The 18,726-nt window shown below is 43.1% G+C and overlaps 1 protein-coding gene across 6 annotated transcripts in view; it reads left to right on the top strand.

Annotated features, from left to right (window-relative positions):
* Nucleotides 1-4,272: 4,272 nt before the first annotated feature.
* The window catches only part of Klhl22 (kelch like family member 22), a 44,611-nt gene continuing 30,157 nt past the window's right edge, over nucleotides 4,273-18,726 (top strand). The window contains exons 1-2 of one of the 6 annotated variants that reach the window (XM_013362524.4): nucleotides 4,273-4,426; nucleotides 10,844-11,110. In XM_013362524.4, the coding sequence (XP_013217978.2) occupies nucleotides 4,314-4,426; nucleotides 10,844-11,110 (380 nt within the window). In that variant the 5' untranslated portion in view covers nucleotides 4,273-4,313. Of the gene's footprint in view, nucleotides 4,491-4,627; nucleotides 4,729-10,843; nucleotides 11,111-16,830; nucleotides 17,099-18,726 lie in introns of those variants that run through there. The other 5 variants (XM_013362525.4, XM_013362523.4, XM_005334514.5 and 2 more) reach the window with 5 other exon arrangements.

Here is an 18,726-nt window from a genome sequence, read left to right as displayed (position 1 = left end):
GTGGTGTGGGGATCGAACCCAGTGCCTCACACATGCTAGGCAAGCACTCTACCACAACTCCAGTCTTGCTTTTTTTTATAAAGTGGCAAAGAATTTGAATTACATTTGTGCTTTACCACTGAATATTTCAGTTTCTGATCATACATTCCTCAGTTTCATCTGAGGTATCATCCGAATGGCTTTACTTGGTCTTTCCACCAATGTTCTAGTGAAGACTATTTAGGTAAGACTATTTTCTCTAAGAAAACTCAGGTTTTCCCTACATTTTTTTCCTTCAGGACTATCACAAGAATCATCCCTCCCTGGGTAAGGTGGAGCACCCATACCCAGTAGCTGGTGGAGCCTCCCAGCTACTTGGGAGGCTGAGGCAGGAGAATTGCTTGATTCTGAGAGTTTTAGGCCAGCCCGGGCAACAAAATGAAACCCCATCTCAAAATAAAAGTAAAAAAAAAATATGAACCTTGATCTTATAAGGAATTATTTCCTTTTAATGCTCAGTTTATTGCAATATAGGCCTTTTCTAACATTAACTTCCAAACTCTTTTAGCCTCTGGCCCTTACCTATATCCAAAATTGTTTCTACAATTTTAGGTGTTTTTAGAACAACATCTCACTTCTTGGTTCCAATTTCTGTTTCAGTCTATTTGTGCGTCTATATTAAAACATAACAAACTAGGTAATTTATTGAATGATTGAAATTTATCTCTCACAGTTCTGAAGGCTGGAAAGTCCAAGATGAGGTACCAGCAGGTTCAGGGTTGGTGAGGGCTCATTCTGCCTCAAAGATATCACCATTTGAGTGTCCTTGTATGGTGAAAGGGGTGACTGAACTCCCTCATACCTCTTTTAATATGTCACTAATCTCCTTGTGAGGGTTCTATATTCATGATCTTATCACTTCATAAAGACCTCCACTTTTTTTTTTTTTTTTTTTGGTAGTGGGGATTTGAGCCAAGGGGTGCTTTACCACTGAGTTTTATCTCCAGGCCTTTTTGAGACAGTGCCTTGCCAAGTTGCTTATGACCTCCCTAAGTTGCTGGGGCTGACCTCAAACTTGAGATACTTATGCCTCACTCTCCCAAGTTGCTGGGATTACAGGCATGTGCCATTGTATCCAGCAAGGTCCCACTTCTTAAAACTGTCATATTGGGGATTAAGTACCAAAATACAAATTTTGGGAATACACCAACATTCCTACCACACATCAGCCTCCCTATTGCAGCTCCGGGGCTTCTCCTATCTCTTCTGGGTCTATTTTTAACAGCTGGTCCCCTTGGTCTTTTTCCACCCCTGTGGTTGGGACTTCTGCTTGTTAGGCAAGTGCTCTACCACTGAATTACACCCCCAGCTTCCATAGGGTCTTTGAAATCACTCTTCCTCTGTTTCCTCTGTGTGTTCCTGCTCTTGGGGTGCCCCCATGCCCAGATCACTGCTATGCCTCAGTAGTTCTTTTTTTCCTTCCCTCCTTTTTTGTGCTGGGGATTGAACCTAGGGCCTCATGTATACTAGGCAAGCTTTCTACCACTGAACTATATTCCTGCCTCCCTTCCTCTTTTTTTTGAGACAGGTTTTTGATAAGTTGTCCATGCTGGCCTCAAATTTGTGATTCTCCTGCCTCTAGAGTATCTGGGATTATACGCATATACCACAGCTTCTTACAGCTAGTCTTTTCCAAATACTTGTTCTGGCTGAATGCACCACCTCCAGTTGATATGCCAATGATTTCCCCTTCAGTCTGATTCCCCCCCATCCAAGAAGGTCCTTAGCAGAACCCACTTTGGCTTTCCTGGGGCCAGGATGGATCCAATGTTCCTGGCCATCTCTTGGGCTCACTTCTTCATCTTACCTATACTGCGGAAACTGCCTCCTTCCCAGGTGGATTATTCAGTTTTGTGTTACTACAACTAAATACTTGAGGCAACCAAATTAATAAAGAGAAATGGCTTATTTGGGTTCAAGTCCAAGATGTGTGAATCCATTGATTTGGTTTTCTGGTAAGGATGCCAGAAGGCAATGAAGGAGTACAAGTCAGAGCAAGGGGTTATATCTTGAGCCAGGAAGCAGGGAGAGATTGAGACAAGGGTTTTTAAAGGCAAGTCCCCAATGACCTAAGGATCTCATACTAAGTTCCATATCTTAAATATGCATAGCACCACCCAGTACCATTCCCAGGGATCCAAGCCTTTACATAATAGACATTGAGGTACACTCGAATTATACCTAAACCATAGCACCAGGTGTCCAGCCAGCTCTGCTCTCTATTCTCACTCCCTGACTTCCTGAAGTCAGCCTCACCACTGCCTCTCTGTTCAGCTCTGGCCTTTTGCTTTCCAGTGTCTGCCACCCACCTTGGCATCTGCCTCCCCTGGATGAAGTCTGCCCTTTGGGTCATGACCAGCCTCTATAAGGCAGAATCTGGTCTCCAATCTTCCATTCAGACTCAGAAAATCCTACCAACCTCCCAAACATTAACATTGCTGGATCTTACCTCCCTGCCTTTGCTAACACTGTCTCCTTCCTAGAATGCTTTTCCTGCTTCCCCCAAACCCTCCTGTGACATGGCTGGGGGCCATCTCCTTCAAAAAGCTTTCTGAGGGCTGGGGTTGTGGCTCAGTGGTAGAGCGCTTGCCTAGCATGTGTGAGTCACTGGGTTCAATTCTCACCTCTGCATATAATAATTAATTAATTAATTAATTAAAGGTCCATCAACAACAACAAAAAGAAAAGAAAGAAAGAAAGAAAGCCTTCCTGAAAGAAATGTGGCTCACCTTGGGCACCTCTGCTCTCTGGACCCTTGTCTGACCCCTTGGGAAGTTCTTTGGGCTCAGCTAGCACAGTGTTTATTTTCTTCCTCCTTTACATTTCTTTTTTGTTTTAAATATGTTTTTTTGTTTATTTTTTAGTTGTTAATAGACCTTTATTTTATTTATTTATATGTGGTGCTGAGAATTGAAACCAGGGCCTCACACACCCTAGGCAAGTGCTGTACCACTGAGTAACAACCTCAGCCCTCACCTTTCTTTTTAATCATGGGCCATCACTACCCACATCTTTCCCTGTGACGTTCCCCCTCTGCATCACATTCCTTCTCAGAAACACAATGCAGGACATCCAACCTGACCACATCCACGACAAAGGTCTGCAACTCTAACTTTGGACACTGCCAAACAACCTTGGAGACTGGGATCCTCTTGAAAGCGAGGCAAAAAAAAAAAAAATGCCCCTCTCTGCTTCCCATCCATAAGCAAAACAGCACTCCTCCACCATTCCCTTCTGCCTTAGCTTGGGCCCAGAACAGTGAAGTCAGTCAACAGTCAAACTGAACCTCTGAAACTGTTTTTCTGGGTTGTCTTGGCTGGTCTCAAACTTGCAACCCTCCTATTTCAGCTTCCCAAGTCACTGGGATTACAGGTGTGCACCATTAAGCCCAGATAGATACCTTTGTGTTCATTTTTGTTGCAAAAGTAGCTGAAATCTATTCATCCAACACAAAAATTATATTACCTTAAAAAATAAAGAAAGAAAAATCAATGTCAACAAGTTCCTCAGGATGGTTGGGGACAGGCTTCAGGATTGAGAGCAGCCATTTACTCCAGAATGTACAAAAACCAAAATCAACACCTGTTCAAACTGGCTTTGTGTATTTTCCCCCACACCCGGCAGGGGGCGTGCGACCTTCAGAGGCCTTATCTACTTTAAAAGAAGTGTGGTGGCGATCAAAGGCACACCCCTATAGTTCCAGCTACTCTGGAGGCTGATGTAGAACCATCGCTTTTGCCCAGGAATACTAGACCAGTCTAGGCAGCTGGGCAGCATAGCGAGACACCATCGTGTGTGTGTGTGTGTGTGAGAGAGATACAGAGATGTGTGTGTATGAATGAGGGAAGGCGAGAATGAGGAAGGGAATGAAAGAGAAAGGGAAGAAATAAGGAAGGGAATGACAGTAAAGAATGGAATGAGTGAAGGAAAGGAGAAATAAATGAGGAAGATGAGAGAATGAAGGAGGGAATGAGTGAGTCAGTGAGGGAGGAAGAGATGGAGGGAATGATGGATGAATGAATATGAGGGACAGAGGGAGTGAAGGAGACGGAGTGAGTGAAGGAGGGATAGTGAATGACAGAGCGAGGGAGGTGTTTGTTCCTTCATTCACTCGTTCCGCTCCACCAGGTGCCAAAAGCAGCATCAGCCGCGGAGGCCACCTCCGCAGTTGCGGCCCTTTTAAAAGAAAAACAGAGGCCCTTCGGCTGCAGTGTAGCCCTTTCGGGCACCCGCTTCCGGCAGCGAGCCGCAGAGTGACTCCCCCACCTCAGCCGATGCCCCCAGGCCTCCGTCCTCACCGCACTACGCTTGCGCGGAGGACCCACGTGACGACCAAAGATCCCGCCCCGCCCCCTGCGAGTGCGGCCTCAGCTTGCGGCGGCACCAGGTCAGCTGCGAGGCGTGGGCCGTGCGGGCCCGGCGGGGAGGCTGCGGGGAGCGCAGGCTGTGAGGTACCTGCGCAGGGCAGGGTCGAGCGATCTGCGCGGGAATGTGAGGGCGGGCGCGGCCGGAGGCGCGGGGGGCGGCGGCCTGAGGGGACCCCGTGGCCTGACGTGGCGGGGGCGCGGCGGGCGGGACCCCCGGGCGCGGAGAGATTGAGAGCTAGCTCTTGGCTGGCAGAGGATCTGGGCCTCCGCGCAGCTGCAGGCCGTCTGACTTCCTAATCTGTTGGCCAGCCCTGTCGCCCAGGCAAGTCCAAGTGTGGCCTTTCTCAGCCGCGACGCTTGGCGCTGCACGGAGCTGGACTTGCAACAGGCGGGCAGGTCCGGATCTGGCCGATGCCACCTGGTGTGATCTAGGTTTGCCAGGCCTTAGTTTGCTCTGCCGCGCGTCAAGGTCTGGGCGGGGTGGGAGGGTGTCAGAGGCTGCAGCCGCGGGTGCTCATCCTCATCAGGTTAAGGGATTTCCTGAGAAGCAAGGATCGTGCGCTCTGTGCAAAATTCTCGGGTCCCACTATTTTAGATAGTGGGCAGGGGAAACAGAACGGAACTGGGCCTGCAGATCTGGGCCTGCGCAGCGGGGACGCCACCACCTTAAGCCCCGGGCTCCTCCCCAGGGGGCCCCTAGCTCGTTGAGGCTGGGCCTTGAGCTGGGAAAAACTCATTCTGGAGCACAAATGGGTACCGTTTGAAAGATTCCTTTCTGGAAATTAGAACCCACTCCCTTTTTTGTTCTCTGCAAGCTGTCCGCTTTCCTTTTGTTGCAGATTTGCTTCATACTGCTAAGGATTGGGGTTCGGTGAGGGCAGACACTGCTTGTTTGGGGGCCGTACAGAAGACTGAGGATGTCTACTCAGTAAATGGTGTTTGGAATTGGGTTGAATATTCCTCCAAAATGCTTTTGGCTGTCTCATCCATAAATTCATGAAAATTAGTTTTATGTCCTTCAGTTTGTACCTGTTTGGGACTTTCTAGTCTCCTCTCTGCTTCCCCCTAAAACTTTGAATAGCATGAAATGGAGGAACCTTGCTTGGGATGACTAGAATTGGGGATGTTATGGGAGTGGGGTAAGGGGAGGGCTTCAGCATAGGGTAACCCTCTGTCAAATGGAAAGGGTGAGATGGATGCCAGTGTCTGAGTTTCCACGAGTCCTCTCACCAACACCACTGTGGTACTGGGGTTTGAACCCAGGGCCGCAGACATGCAAGGCAAGAGCTCTGCAACAAAGCTCCATCCCCAGGACAGACAGACACACACATACATTGGGTTTTGAGACAGGATTTGGCCAAGTTGCTCAGGCTGGCTTCTAATTTGCCATCCTCCCACCTCAGCCTCCCAAGTAGCTGGTGTAAGCGTGCACCACCAACACCCATCTCCAGGAACATTTATTTATTATAGAAAAGCATCAGAAATGATTAACAAAGAATGAGTCACATTTTCATCTAATTTTTTTTTTGTACCAGAGATTGAACCCAGGAGTGCTTAACCTTTGAGCCACATCCCCAGCCCTTTTTGTTTTTTATTTTGTTACTGAGTTTGGTTTTGAACTTGTGGTCCTCCTACCTCAGCCTTCTGAGCCACTGAGGTTACAGGCATGTACCACCATGCCCAGCTTCACCTAATTCTTTACTTTAAAAAGTACTACCGATTACAAAAATGTGGTTATAGTCAGAATTGCTGTTCTTTTTAATTTAAATCAGCAAAAATGTAAAAGAAACACTCTTGGTAAGCTAGACAGTGGCCTGAATCAAGTTTTCATTCTTTGCTGGTGGGGAGAATAAATTGGTACAACCTCTATGGAGGACAATTTGGCAATGTTCATTAAAATGACAAGTGTACTCTAAAAATAAAATGACCCAGCAGTTCTGTATCTAGGAAATATTCCTCAGATATCTGCTGCACGTATGGCACATCTAAATGACTAAATGCACAACTGTTTGCAATAGCAAACAATGGGAGAAAGCCCATGTGTTTCACCAGGATTGGGGGTCAGCTGGGCAGGGGTTGAGAATGTAGCTCAGTGGTAGAGCACTTGCCTAGCGTACATGAGGCCCTCGGTTTCATCCCCCGTGCTGTGGGAAAAAACCCACAGATTTCCTTCTGGAAGGGTATGCAGGAAAGTGAAATAAAAGTTTCCTCTGAGAGGAGATCTGGTTGGTGCATACATGGAAAGGCCTTTTGAATTTGAAACATTAATGTATTACATATTCGAAAGAATATTTGAGAATTTCACTATTAAACATCTCAAATAGGATAAGTACATAGCAGGAATAATATTACTGTCAAATTCTAATGTTTTGTCTTACATGTTTTTTTTTCTTGTTTTTTTTTTTTTAAGAAGCAAAACATTCCCTTTTTTCTTCCTAGAAAAAATGCTTATCCTGAATTTGACGTTTCTTGGTTTGTTTTGTTTTGTTTTTGGTACTGGGGATTAAACTCAGGGGCACTCAACCACTGAGCCACTGAGCCACATCCCCAGCCCTTTTTAATTTAGGGACACGTTCTCACTAGGTTGCTTAGAGTCTCGCTAAGTTGCTGAGGCTGGCTTTGAACTCGCAATTCTCCTGCCTTAGCCTCCTGTGCCACTGAAATTACAGGTGTGTGCCACCATGCCTGGCTCTTGTTCTTATAAATGTGTTTATAGTGTTTTATGCCATACTATCTATCTATAAGCCATATTGGATAGTATCATTTTGTATGTCTTCAAACTTTTTGTAAACCAAGTTGTACTATAGTGATTCTGCAATTTGCTGTTTTCTTTCTGTATGACCTTGAGATTTTACAATTTTGGTAACTGTATCTCAAGTTCTAATTTGCTCATTTTAACTATTGACTGTGGTTCTGTTGAATTCCTGTGCCCCAACACCTGTTCTCCTGAAGGTGATGTTTTGGTAATGGCTAGTGCTTCTGCAAATACATAGTCTTCAATGTTGCATTTCAGGCTGTGCTCCTTCATAGCAGGGAATTAGTTTTCACTCTCCACTCAGCACCTAACTGAGTTCCTTTAATTGTGCTTGAAAAACACGCTTTGCCTGCACATGGAAATCTTCCTGTTTTATTATGCTTGTTCTTATGGTGGATGTTTAGGGAATAGCTACATGTATACTAAAAGGGAAGATGAGCTGCTGAGCTCAAAGCTATGGCAACCCTGTCTGAGAGGTTGATGTTTGTTAAGACAGTCAGTCATCATGGTCACCCCTTGAGAAGGAGGCCTCTTGAATGTATGGTGGTCACAGTGGTGATGAGGAAGTTAAGGTTTGGAAATAGGAGCCAAGTGCCCAGAGTCTGTGGTTAGCAAGTATGTCCACAGGCACTTTGAGATGCTTGTGAGATAGATCCTTCCAGAACACTATATCTCCTAATGGTGAATAGATATGACAGGTTCCAGTGGTTGGACATGTTTATCATATTTATGATAAGGAAATAAAGGTACAAATGATTGAGCTAGACCACAACCAATATGGGATTATGAGGGGTCTAGGAGAGAGACTGAAAGTGTTGAGAGGATGACAGTTTTTTCTTTTGGTGTAAGGCCAGGAAAAGGAAGGAGGACCTGAAGGAAGATTTTGAACCAGGTCACAGGGAGCCTCAGGTGGGAAGCAGTAAAGAATTATCATTTGGGCTGGGGATGTGGCTCAAGCGGTAGCGCGCTCGCCTGGCATGCGTGCGGCGCGGGTTCGATCCTCAGCACCACATACCAACAAAGATGTTGTGTCCGCCGAGAACTAAAAAATAAATATTAAAAATTCTCTCTCTCTCTCCCTCTCTCTCTCTCCCTCCCCTCTCTCACTCTCTCTAAAAATAAAAAATAAAAAAAAAATAAAAGAATTATCATTTAAGAAGTCATATGGTAAACTTAGGGCATTTTAGTATCTTCTTGTGGCCTGGGCAGAGGAACCTAGGGAAGATGAGGCAAGAGGTAGGAAAATCAGTCGGGGCATCATTCCCTTGATCTGATCCTGAGTAAGGGCTGTGGAGGAATAAAAGGGTAACTCTCTGAGACAGGAGAAAGGAAAAAAAAATCAACCTGAGGGTCTGATAGGGCACAAGACTTAAAAGAGAGCTTATTGAGACCATGCGGTTTCCATATGGAAACAGAAGCAGTACCAGTGACAAAAATAGATGGGTTGAGAGGACTTCTGGCTGGATTAGGCACCGAACTGGAGATGTGATTGGGAATGCAGGTTCTGGGGAAAAGTGTGGGCTAGAGCAGGGTGGGTGAGATGAAAGGAAGAGATCAGGAAACCATAGGGCAGTTTCCAGGCAGGAGATACTCTTAAACCCGAGGTAATCAGTGAGGATATGCCTTAGCTTTGGCCATCTCTGGGGCCTTGGTGAGAAAGATGAGCCAATCCACAGTGGGAGGAAGGAGTGAGTTGGGGAGGAGGGGTGGGCAGAAGTCCTAAATTCAGGACACAGACTGGAGAGTTGAGTGTGTCTGATGGGAGGCATTAGAGCACACAAGTTCAGGAGGAGGGAGACTTGGGCAGCAGGGAGGTATGTGCTCCTAGACCTCAGTAGTGAGTAAGGATACCTCTTTTTGGACAGTTTTATATTAGAATCTCTTTTTCATTTTTGATTTTAAAGATAATGTAGGGGGACTGGGGATGTAGCTACATTGGTAGAAACCTGGCCTAGCATGTGTGAAGTCCTGGATTTAATCCCTAGCACTGGGGGGGGGGGGAAGGATATAGCAGGGAATTTAAGAAGATACGTATTTGGGGAGGGGAAAGTAGGGTAACTTGAGGTACAAAGAGCAAATGTTCATGGCCTTGTGACAGATTGGCCACTGTATAGCCTAGAAACCATGCAGCTTTTGCTCACCATGCAGACCACTATTCCTTGGTCTGGAGCAGCTGGCTGTCCACAGTCATTTCTAGTTTTTTACAGTCTGTATAGCAAAAGTGTGTTGCAATAGGTTTGTATTTCTGATTGGGATTCTGAGGCTCCCATTCAAATCAGTGTGTAGGTTTTGAGTATACCAATTCAATTAATAGAAAGTAACCTCAAATTTAAAATGTGTTGCAGATGATCTCTAATGCGCCATGTCTAGTCCAAGTTACTGTGCTTGACTTTTAGACTCTTGGTAAAAGAAGGCAGGTCCTGGAAATGGTATCTTGGTCCTCACTTCCAGGAGAGGATTTCCAATTCTGGGACACTGCATTTGGGTTTCCAGACCACTTCTCAGGCCTTGCCTTTTTGGGGGGTTAGTTCTGGGGATCAAGGTCTCATACATGCATGCCTGGCAAGTGCTCTACCATTGAGCTAACACCCAGCCCGGGGGGGGGGGAGATACTTTTATCTCTCCTTTTATTTTTTTTTTTTTTTTATTTTATTTTATTTTTTTTTTTCATGCTCTATAAAACTGTATTAAATTTTATTTTATTTTATTTTTTTTTTTTTTATTGTTGGTCGTTCAAAACCTTACACAGTTCTTAATACATCATATTTCACAGTTTGATTCAAGCGGGTTATGAACTCCCAACTTTACCCCGTATACAGATTGCTGTATCACATCAGTTACCCTTCCATTGATTCACATATTGCCTTTCTAGTGTCTGATGTATTCTGCTGTCAGTCCTATTCTCTACTATCCCCCCTCCCCTCCCCTCCCCTCCCCTTTTCTCTCTACCCCTTCTACTGTAAATCATTTCTTCCATTTGTATTATCTTGTCTTACCCCTCCATTACATATTTCTTGATATATCATATTTCACATTTTGATTCAAGTGGGTTATGCACTCCCATATTGCCCCTTATACAGATTGCAGATTCACATCAGTTTCACTTCCATTGCTTTACATATTGCCATCCTAGTGTCTGTTGTATTCTGCTGCCTTTCCTATCCTCTACTATCCCCCCTCCCCTCCCCTCCCCTCCCCTCTTCTCTCTCTACCCCCACTACTGCAATTCATTCCTCCCCCTTGTATTATTTTTCCCTTTCCCCTCACTTCCTCTTGTATGTAATTTTGTATAAACCTGAGGGTTTATCTCTCCTTTTATAGTTGAGGAACCTAAGGCTCAGGGTGGCCATGTCACAAGTCCTTGGTGGGGTGGGCTCACCAGATTTGGGAAAACTTTTACCCAGGTTTCCCAAACACCTTCTATATTACTATATTACTGAAGGAGACAAAATGAGATGAAGAACCTTGGGGATGAAGGAACACAGGTCATCAGGAAAAAAGAAAAGTTGAACCAGAGGTGGGAGGAGACAGGGAACCAGAGAGCTTGGAATCATAGGGAACACCCAAGTGAGGGAGGCACAGGAGCAGAATGAACAGCAGGTGCCTCAGGTACAGAGCTGGCCAGTTCATGCATGGCAAGGGTTCCACTTACCTGTTCACTCCCTGTCCCCTCTGTCTTCAGCAGACAGGCCACAGTGGTGAGGGTTGGTGTGGCTGTCAGAATGGCCGAGGAGCAGGAATTCACCCAGCTGTGCAAGTTGCCCACACAGCCCTCCCACTCACACTGCATCAACAACACCTACCGCAGCACACAGCACTCTCAGGCCCTGCTCCGGGGCCTGCTGGCTCTCCGGGACAGTGGGATCCTCTTCGATGTCGTCCTGGTGGTGGAGGGGAGACACATTGAAGCCCATCGCATCCTGCTGGCTGCATCCTGTGATTACTTCAGGTAAGTTACTTACACCTGTTTTTACAAAGACAATAATACAGGTGATCCTGGCTCTAATATGCAGGCATCCTGGCACTAACAGTGTCTCCTATTCATCCCAGAGCCATTCCATTCCTGTCTCTTATTTACATCAGAGCCATTCCACTGCCTGCTGTGAAGATTCAGTCAACAAGTGTGACACAGAAGGAGCCTTAAAGTTTGTTCTTTTAGCTATCCCATTTCTTGGTCATGTTCTCTTTATTTAAGATAGTCATGCTTGGATTTACTTATAATGTTGCCTTTTATAAAATTAATCTTCTGTTTCAAGTACAATACCTTGGGGTAAAACAGATTTACCTTTTATTTTACTCTGGTTTCCATCCCTATCCCCAACATCTTCTTTTGGAAAAATTTGAAAAACTGAGGAAAAGTTAAAAGAATAATGTGATGGACATCTGAATACATGTCAGTTAACACTTTTGCCACATTGCTTTCCTGTCTTTATATAGGCATACTTTTTTTTAACTCAGGAGCACTCGGCCACTGAGCCATAGTCCCAGCCTTACTTTGTATTTTATTTGCTCTCACTGAGTTGCTTAGCACTTTGCCATTGCTGAGGCTGGCTTTGAACTCATGGTCCTCCTGTCTGAACCTCCCTGGCTGCTGGGATTACAGGCATGTTCCACTGCTACTGGCTGGCCATACTGTTTTTAGGTAGTAGGAATTGAATCTAGGGCCTCCTGCAATTGAATCTAAGGCCTTCTGCACGCTAAACAAACATTCTACCACTTAACTATATACCCAGCCCTTCTAATTTTGAGATAGGGTCTTGCTAAGTTTCCCAGGCTAGCTTCAAACTTGTAATCCTCCTGCTTCAGTCTTCTGAGTAGCTGGAATTATAGGCATGCACCCAACTACATATACATTTTTTTGGTATTTAGATTGAGCCCACCAATGGGCTATATCCAGCCCTTTTTATTTATTTACTTTTTAAATTTTGAAAAAGGGTCTACTAAATTGTTGAGGGCCTTGCTAAGTTGCCAAGGCTGAATCTGAACCTGCAGTCCACCTGCCTCAGCCTCCCAAGTTGCTAGGATTATAGGCAAACACTACCATATCCAGCGTACACATACTTTTTTAAAAAAAGACATTATAACACCTTACCCTTAAGTCCTTTAGTACTCCTCTCATTATCATAATGCTAGCTGAGAGGTGCATATGAGCCCTGGTCACTCTTTTGGCACCCTGTAGGTGCTAAAGCCCAAAGCTAGGTGATTATTACTGTGTACACATTGTCTACACAGATACATAATGTTTAGAGGTACCCTTTCCATGGCACTCACCTTCTGGCTCACACCTCTCCTCCTCAAGTATCAGCCTCTGGCCCTCCCAGTAGTCTCTCTGGCTCCTCCAACATTTTTCATGACTTCTTGTATGACCCCACATCAGCCGTAAGCACATTGGGAAGAACCAGTAGCTTGTCTGTCTCACACTTTTGAGCTGGAATCTGCCTCTTAGTCCTATGAGTGCCTAACATGTATTAGGGTTCTACAGACAGAACCAGAACCAACATGATGTACATAATGAAAGGAGAGTTATTAGAAGAATTGATTCATTTGGTTGTGGTGGCTAAGAAGTCTCATGAAAGACTTTCTGCAAGCTGGAGACCTTGGGATGCCACTAGCATGGCTCAAAACAAGTCTAAAAGCCTCAGAATTAAAACTGATGATATAAGTCTCAGTCTGAGGCTAAAGGCTTGAGAACCCTGGGGAATAATTGATGAGTCCTGGAGTCCAAAGGCCAGAGAGCCTGGAGTTCTGATGTCCAAGGACAGGAGACAAGAGTGTGCCAACATCAGATAAGGGAGATCACCCTTTCTCTACCATATTTGTTCTATGTGGGCCCTAGCTGATCTTCTCCATTCAGTCCACCAACCCAAATCACTCTCTTCTGGAGGCACTAATAATAATGCTTTTTTAGTTTCTATGTATTCCTTAATCTAGCAAAATTGATACCTAAAATTAACCATCACAAGCATTTGTCACATGGAGAGCCAAACAGTACCTATGACATAAACAAATACATTTCTGTATTTCATTTCCTCTCTTGTCTGCATGGCTCTGTACCCTAAGAAGTTGGGTGCCACTACCCTCCTTTCCTGCTGATGGGAATGAAGCTCAGAAGGAGGAAGGGCTTCCAACTGAGAGAGTGGGACTCACACCCCAGTTTTTCCATGGTCATTCCATTCCACCTCTGATTCTGTTTGATCATTTTTATCTTCCATGCTTGATGGTAGTTTTCCCTTTTGCTCTCTATTTTTAGTTTTAGGAATTATGGAGCAAAATACTTTATGTGTATGTGTGTATATGTGTTGGCAGGTACTTGGAATTTAATTCAGAGCCTTGCACATGCTAGGCAAGCACTCTACCACTGAGTTGTACCCCTAATTTATAACCTGTTTTTAAATGTTTCTAATATCTACACACATTGTCTCTTTTTTTAAACGTCCATACACTTTCTTTTTGCAAACACTAATACACAATTCTAAAACCCCAAAAGTTCTGAAATTCAAATTCATTAAACCACAAAACTATATATATATATATATAAAATTTTGTCCTGCTTAGTGTGAGTCTTTATGAATTTTACTTTGGAAATACTAAGGTATTTGAATATGAGGTATTAATCCAGATCCCACTTGGTGTAACCTCCTGTATGGCATATGTATAGTATTTCTTTTGTTGTTGTTGTTAAAAAATATAAATATCTTTATTTATTTTTTTATGTGGTACTGAGGATCGAACCACTGAGCTACAACCCCAGCCCCATGTAGTGTTTCTTTTTCTACTGCTAAGTTATGTTACATCCCCAACATCCCCACTCTTTTTATTTTATTTTATTTTGAGACAGGGTCTCATTAAGTTTAAGAGACTGGCCTTGAACATGTAATCTTCTTACTTAAGCTCCCATATAGCTGGGATTATAGGCGTATACTACCATGCCCAGCATGCACAGTATTTCTCAGTTAAAACCTGAATTCTGAACATTCTGTCTTCACAGTGTTGGATGAGGATTAGGACCAAAAGGAACCATTGCAGGAAATTTTCTCCTCCACATCATTTCAGAGACAGCACACTGGGTTAGGGTTCTGCGCTTTGGGATATCCTGGAAATTCCAGGTACCAACAGTAGAGGTGGCTTCATTCTTTCTGCTGCAGAATGTTCTGTGGTATTCATACCCCCTACTTTTTTGGTTGGTCACTAACTGCTGGGAACTTGGTGAACATCTTTTCATCATTGCTGGGGATCAAACTCAGTGCCTTGCACATGCTAGGCAAGTACTCTACCACTGAGTTACATCCCTAGCCCTTGAACATCCTTTTTAAAATTATGATTTTAGGGGCTGGGGATGTGGCTCAAGCGGTAGCGCGCTCGCCTGGCATGTGTGCGGCCCGGGTTCAATCCTCAGCACCACATACAAACAAAGATGTTGTGTCTGCCGAAAACTAAAATAAATAAATAAATAAATATTAAAATTCTTTCTCTCTCCTCTCTCTATCTTTAAAAAAATATAAATAAATAAAATTATGATTTTAAAAACACACATGCCAGGCATGGTGGGTGCATGCCTGTAATCACAGAGACTTGGGAGGTGGAGGCAGGAGGATTGTAATTTGAGGTCAGCCTCAACAATTTAGTGAGACCCTATCTTAAAATTAAAAATATAAAGGACTAGAGATTTAGTTCAGTGGCAAAATGCCCCTGGGTTCAACCCCTAGTAAACACACACACACACAGACACACACACACATGCACCAACAATCACATAAAATTTGTCATCTCCATTTTTTTAACTGTGCAGCTCAGTAGTATTAAGTATATTTATATTGTTATTAAAAAAAATCAGAAGATTTCATATTATAAATCTGAAACTCTGTACCCACCAAGCTCTATTTCTTCTTTATCTCCTCTCCACCAACCTTGACAACACCATTCTACTTCCCTTTTCTTCGAATTTAACTACTCTAGGTACCTCATAAATGGGATCATTTCGTATTTATCCTTTTGTGACTGTTTTATTTTGCTTAGCATAATGACCTCAAGGTCTATTCATGTTGTAGCATAAGACAAAGTTTCCTTTTTTTAAGAGTGAATGAATCCCATGGTATGGAAATGCTATATTTTGCTTATCCATTCATCTGTTCATGGATTTTGGGGCTGCTTCCCCCTTTTGGCTATTGTAAATAATATTATCATTAACATGGGTATATAAATATCTCTTTAAGACTCTGTTTTCAATTCTTTTGGCTGTATCCCCACAAGTGAGATAGCTGAATTATAATTCTAATTTTAAGTTTTTGAGGAATCACTATAGCAGTTGTGCCATTTTACATTGCCACCAGCAGTGCACAAGGTTTCCAATTTCTCCATATCATTACCAATTCATTATTTTCTCTTTGTTTGTTTTTTAAATAGGGGCCATCCTATTGGGCATGAGGTATGAACATTTTTATTTTAACTTTTTTTTTATATATTTGTACTTGAATCAGGAGTGTTCTACCCCTGAGCTATGTCCCCAGCCCTTTTTAATTTTGAAGAAGGGTGTCAGCTTTTGTGTCACCATGATGAAAATATCTGGCAGGAAGGAAAAGTTTATTAGGGCCCACGGTTTCAGAGGTCTCAGTCAATAGATGGCCAACTCCATTGCTCTGGGCCTAAGGTGAGGCCCAGTGGATGAAAGCTCATAGTAAGGTCAGGAAGCAGAAAGAGAAGGAGGGGAAGAGCTACAGGAAAGATGCACTCTTCTAGGGAGTGTCCCCAGTGACCCAACTCCTCTAGCCCTGCCCCACCTGACTACAGTTAACACCCTTCAAACTAGAATGAACTGATTAGTGATCAGCTCTCATAATATAATAATTTTACCTCTGAATATTCCTGTGTTAATAAGAGCTTTTATGGGACACTTCACATCCAAACTATAACACAAGAACTTGCTAAGTTGCCTAGGCTATGCTTGAACTTGTGATCCTCCTGCCTCAGCCTCTAGAGTCACTGGGATTACAGGTATGTGCCACCACACTGCACTCCCATTTTTTTTTTTTTGGTACCAGGGATTGAACTCAGGGGTACTTAATCACTGAGCTATATCCCCAACCCTGTTTTGTATTTTATTTAGAGACAGGGTCTCAATGAGTTGCTTAGTGCCTCGCTTTTGCTAAGGCTGGCTTTGAACTTGTGATCTTCCTGCCTTAGCCTCCTGAGCATAGGCATGTACCACCATGCTCAACCCAACAATTTTGACACAATTTCTGAGTTATTAAAATGTAGTAAGTATATACTAAAGAATTAAATATCAATTTTTGGTTAAAAAATATATAAAAGGGAATGGATATGTATATAATTTTTCTTTTGGGATTTTTTTTCCTACCTGATTTTTATCTTGAAAGATGTTGATCCTACAGAACAATAGAAAGACAAGTTCAGTGACCATCTGTGCCTTTGGCCTAGATTCATCACTTACTAACATTTTGTAAGATTCACGTCAGAGGAATTGCAGACATTATGACACTTTATCCCTAAATACTTCAGTGTGCCTCTTTAGGGGCATTCTGATATACCTATTATAAAGTCTAAGAAAATTTATAATCATTACATAATTTCATCTGATATTTGAGTCCATATTCAGATTTTCCTAACTGTCTTTAAAATGTTTTATATTTCCTCCTCCCTCCCTCCATTCAGGGTCCAGTCAAGGTTCATGCAGTGGATCCTTTCTTAAGATGATGAAATCTGTCAGTCTAAGTGCCAGTGTACCTCCTCAGGGGGTAGTGATCAGTGTTGACATCATGATCTTGGAGGTGCTGGGCAGAGGAATCAGACAAGGGAAGTGCATGCAATGGCACAGTTCTGAAAAGTGCAGACCACTACAAAGTGCATGGGGAAGTGCTTCAAGAGGCTGGCTACACGTGGAGTAAAATGTTTGGGAATCAACTTACCAGGCATGTGCCAGGTCTGTAGGAAGATGACTTGCAAGACCTTAAAAGAGACCACAAGGGTGACTGGACACATAAGAAGGTCCACTGTGTTCACTGCAAAGATGCTAGTTCTCTCTTTGTTTACCTAGACGTTTAATGTGTTTCTTCCTAAGAGGGTTTATTGGGAGGAGGTGCACAAGCTAATTATAAAGGTCAAGTGAAAGAAAGCAAGCAGCAGTTAAGAAATTGTTGAAAGCAAAGGTAATGAAAGGAGACCAGCCCTAACCTGGACATATTATGAAGCTGAAGTATTTGAAATGGCTTCTGGTGGGTAAAGAGAGGAAAGGTTATAGAAAAAGTCTAGGAATTTTGGAAATGTCATGAGCACATCAGGAACTTTGTAGGTGATAAAAAGGCATCATAAATCAGGAAGGGGTAGACAGACATCAGGGTTACCAAGTAGAAAAGCATTAAGTCAGACCTTTGTTTTACACCTTATACCAAAATTAATTCCACACGCATCAACAGTTGTTTTTGTTTTTGCAGTGCTTGAGTTCAAATCCAGGAGCCTTGTACATGCTTGGAAAGTACTCTACCATTGAGTTAAATCTTAGCTAGATCAACAGTTTTAAGTGTGAAGTATTAAACAATTTTAAAAAAAAATTAGAGGACAATATAGGGAAATGTTTTCTAATATAATCAACCCAGAGGGAAAAAGTCCTAAGTTTGACGTAAAACTCAGACACAAGAAAGAAAATGATAAATTTGACTACATTAAAAACAAAACACATGTGATGGGACACACCTATAATCCCAGCAATTTGGAATGCTGAAGTAGGAGAATTACAGGATTGAGGCTGACCTTGGCAACTTAGACCCTGTCACAAAAATAAAAAAGCCTGGGGTATAGCTCAGTAGCAAAGTGCCAATGGATTTAAGTCCCCAGTACCACAAAATACAAAGACTCTCAGCTGTTGAGGTGAGAAGATCACATGTTAGATGCAGCCTGGGCAATTCAGTGAGACCCCATTTCAAAACAAAAATTTTAAAAGGCTATGATAGAGGGCTTGCCTAGCAAGTGTGAGGCCCTACGTCAAATCCCCAACACTACCTCCCCGCAAAAGACAAATTTATGCATTCAGAAAGCATCATAAAACCAAAAGATAGGGACTGGGATTGCCTAGCATGCATGAGATTCTGTATTCAACCCCCAGCACTACAAAAACAAAAATGAAAAGGTAGGAACAAAATTCAACTAATAGAAAATCGGCAAAATTTTTTTCTATTCAGAAAAAAAATTTAAAAAAGGTTCTTAGACACATGATGAGAGTTTTCTGTCTCATTCATTGTAAGATTTCTCCCTCTCATTGTAGCAGAGTTAGCTTCCTAGGTTGTGGGTGCAGCGGAGGTACTTGGCTCCACTGTAGGGAATGATGTAAGAAGAGCAAAGTGTGATTGTATGTCCCAGCAGCTGCTTTTGTGGTAATTAATCCTGGCATATATAGATGCAGAATGCTGTGGGGTGGGGAGACTATCCAGTATGCGAAATAGCAAGAAGATTCTAACTAATCTAAATGTAGAACCTTATTCACATAGATAAGGATCAGTTTACAAGATGTTTAGTTAAGTAAAAACTAAGGTGCTGAATATGAACTACCTCAGG

Source organism: Ictidomys tridecemlineatus, chromosome 2, assembly GCF_052094955.1.
Source record: "Ictidomys tridecemlineatus isolate mIctTri1 chromosome 2, mIctTri1.hap1, whole genome shotgun sequence".
NCBI lineage: Eukaryota > Metazoa > Chordata > Mammalia > Rodentia > Sciuridae > Ictidomys > Ictidomys tridecemlineatus.
This window is presented reverse-complemented; position numbering and strand designations above follow the sequence as displayed.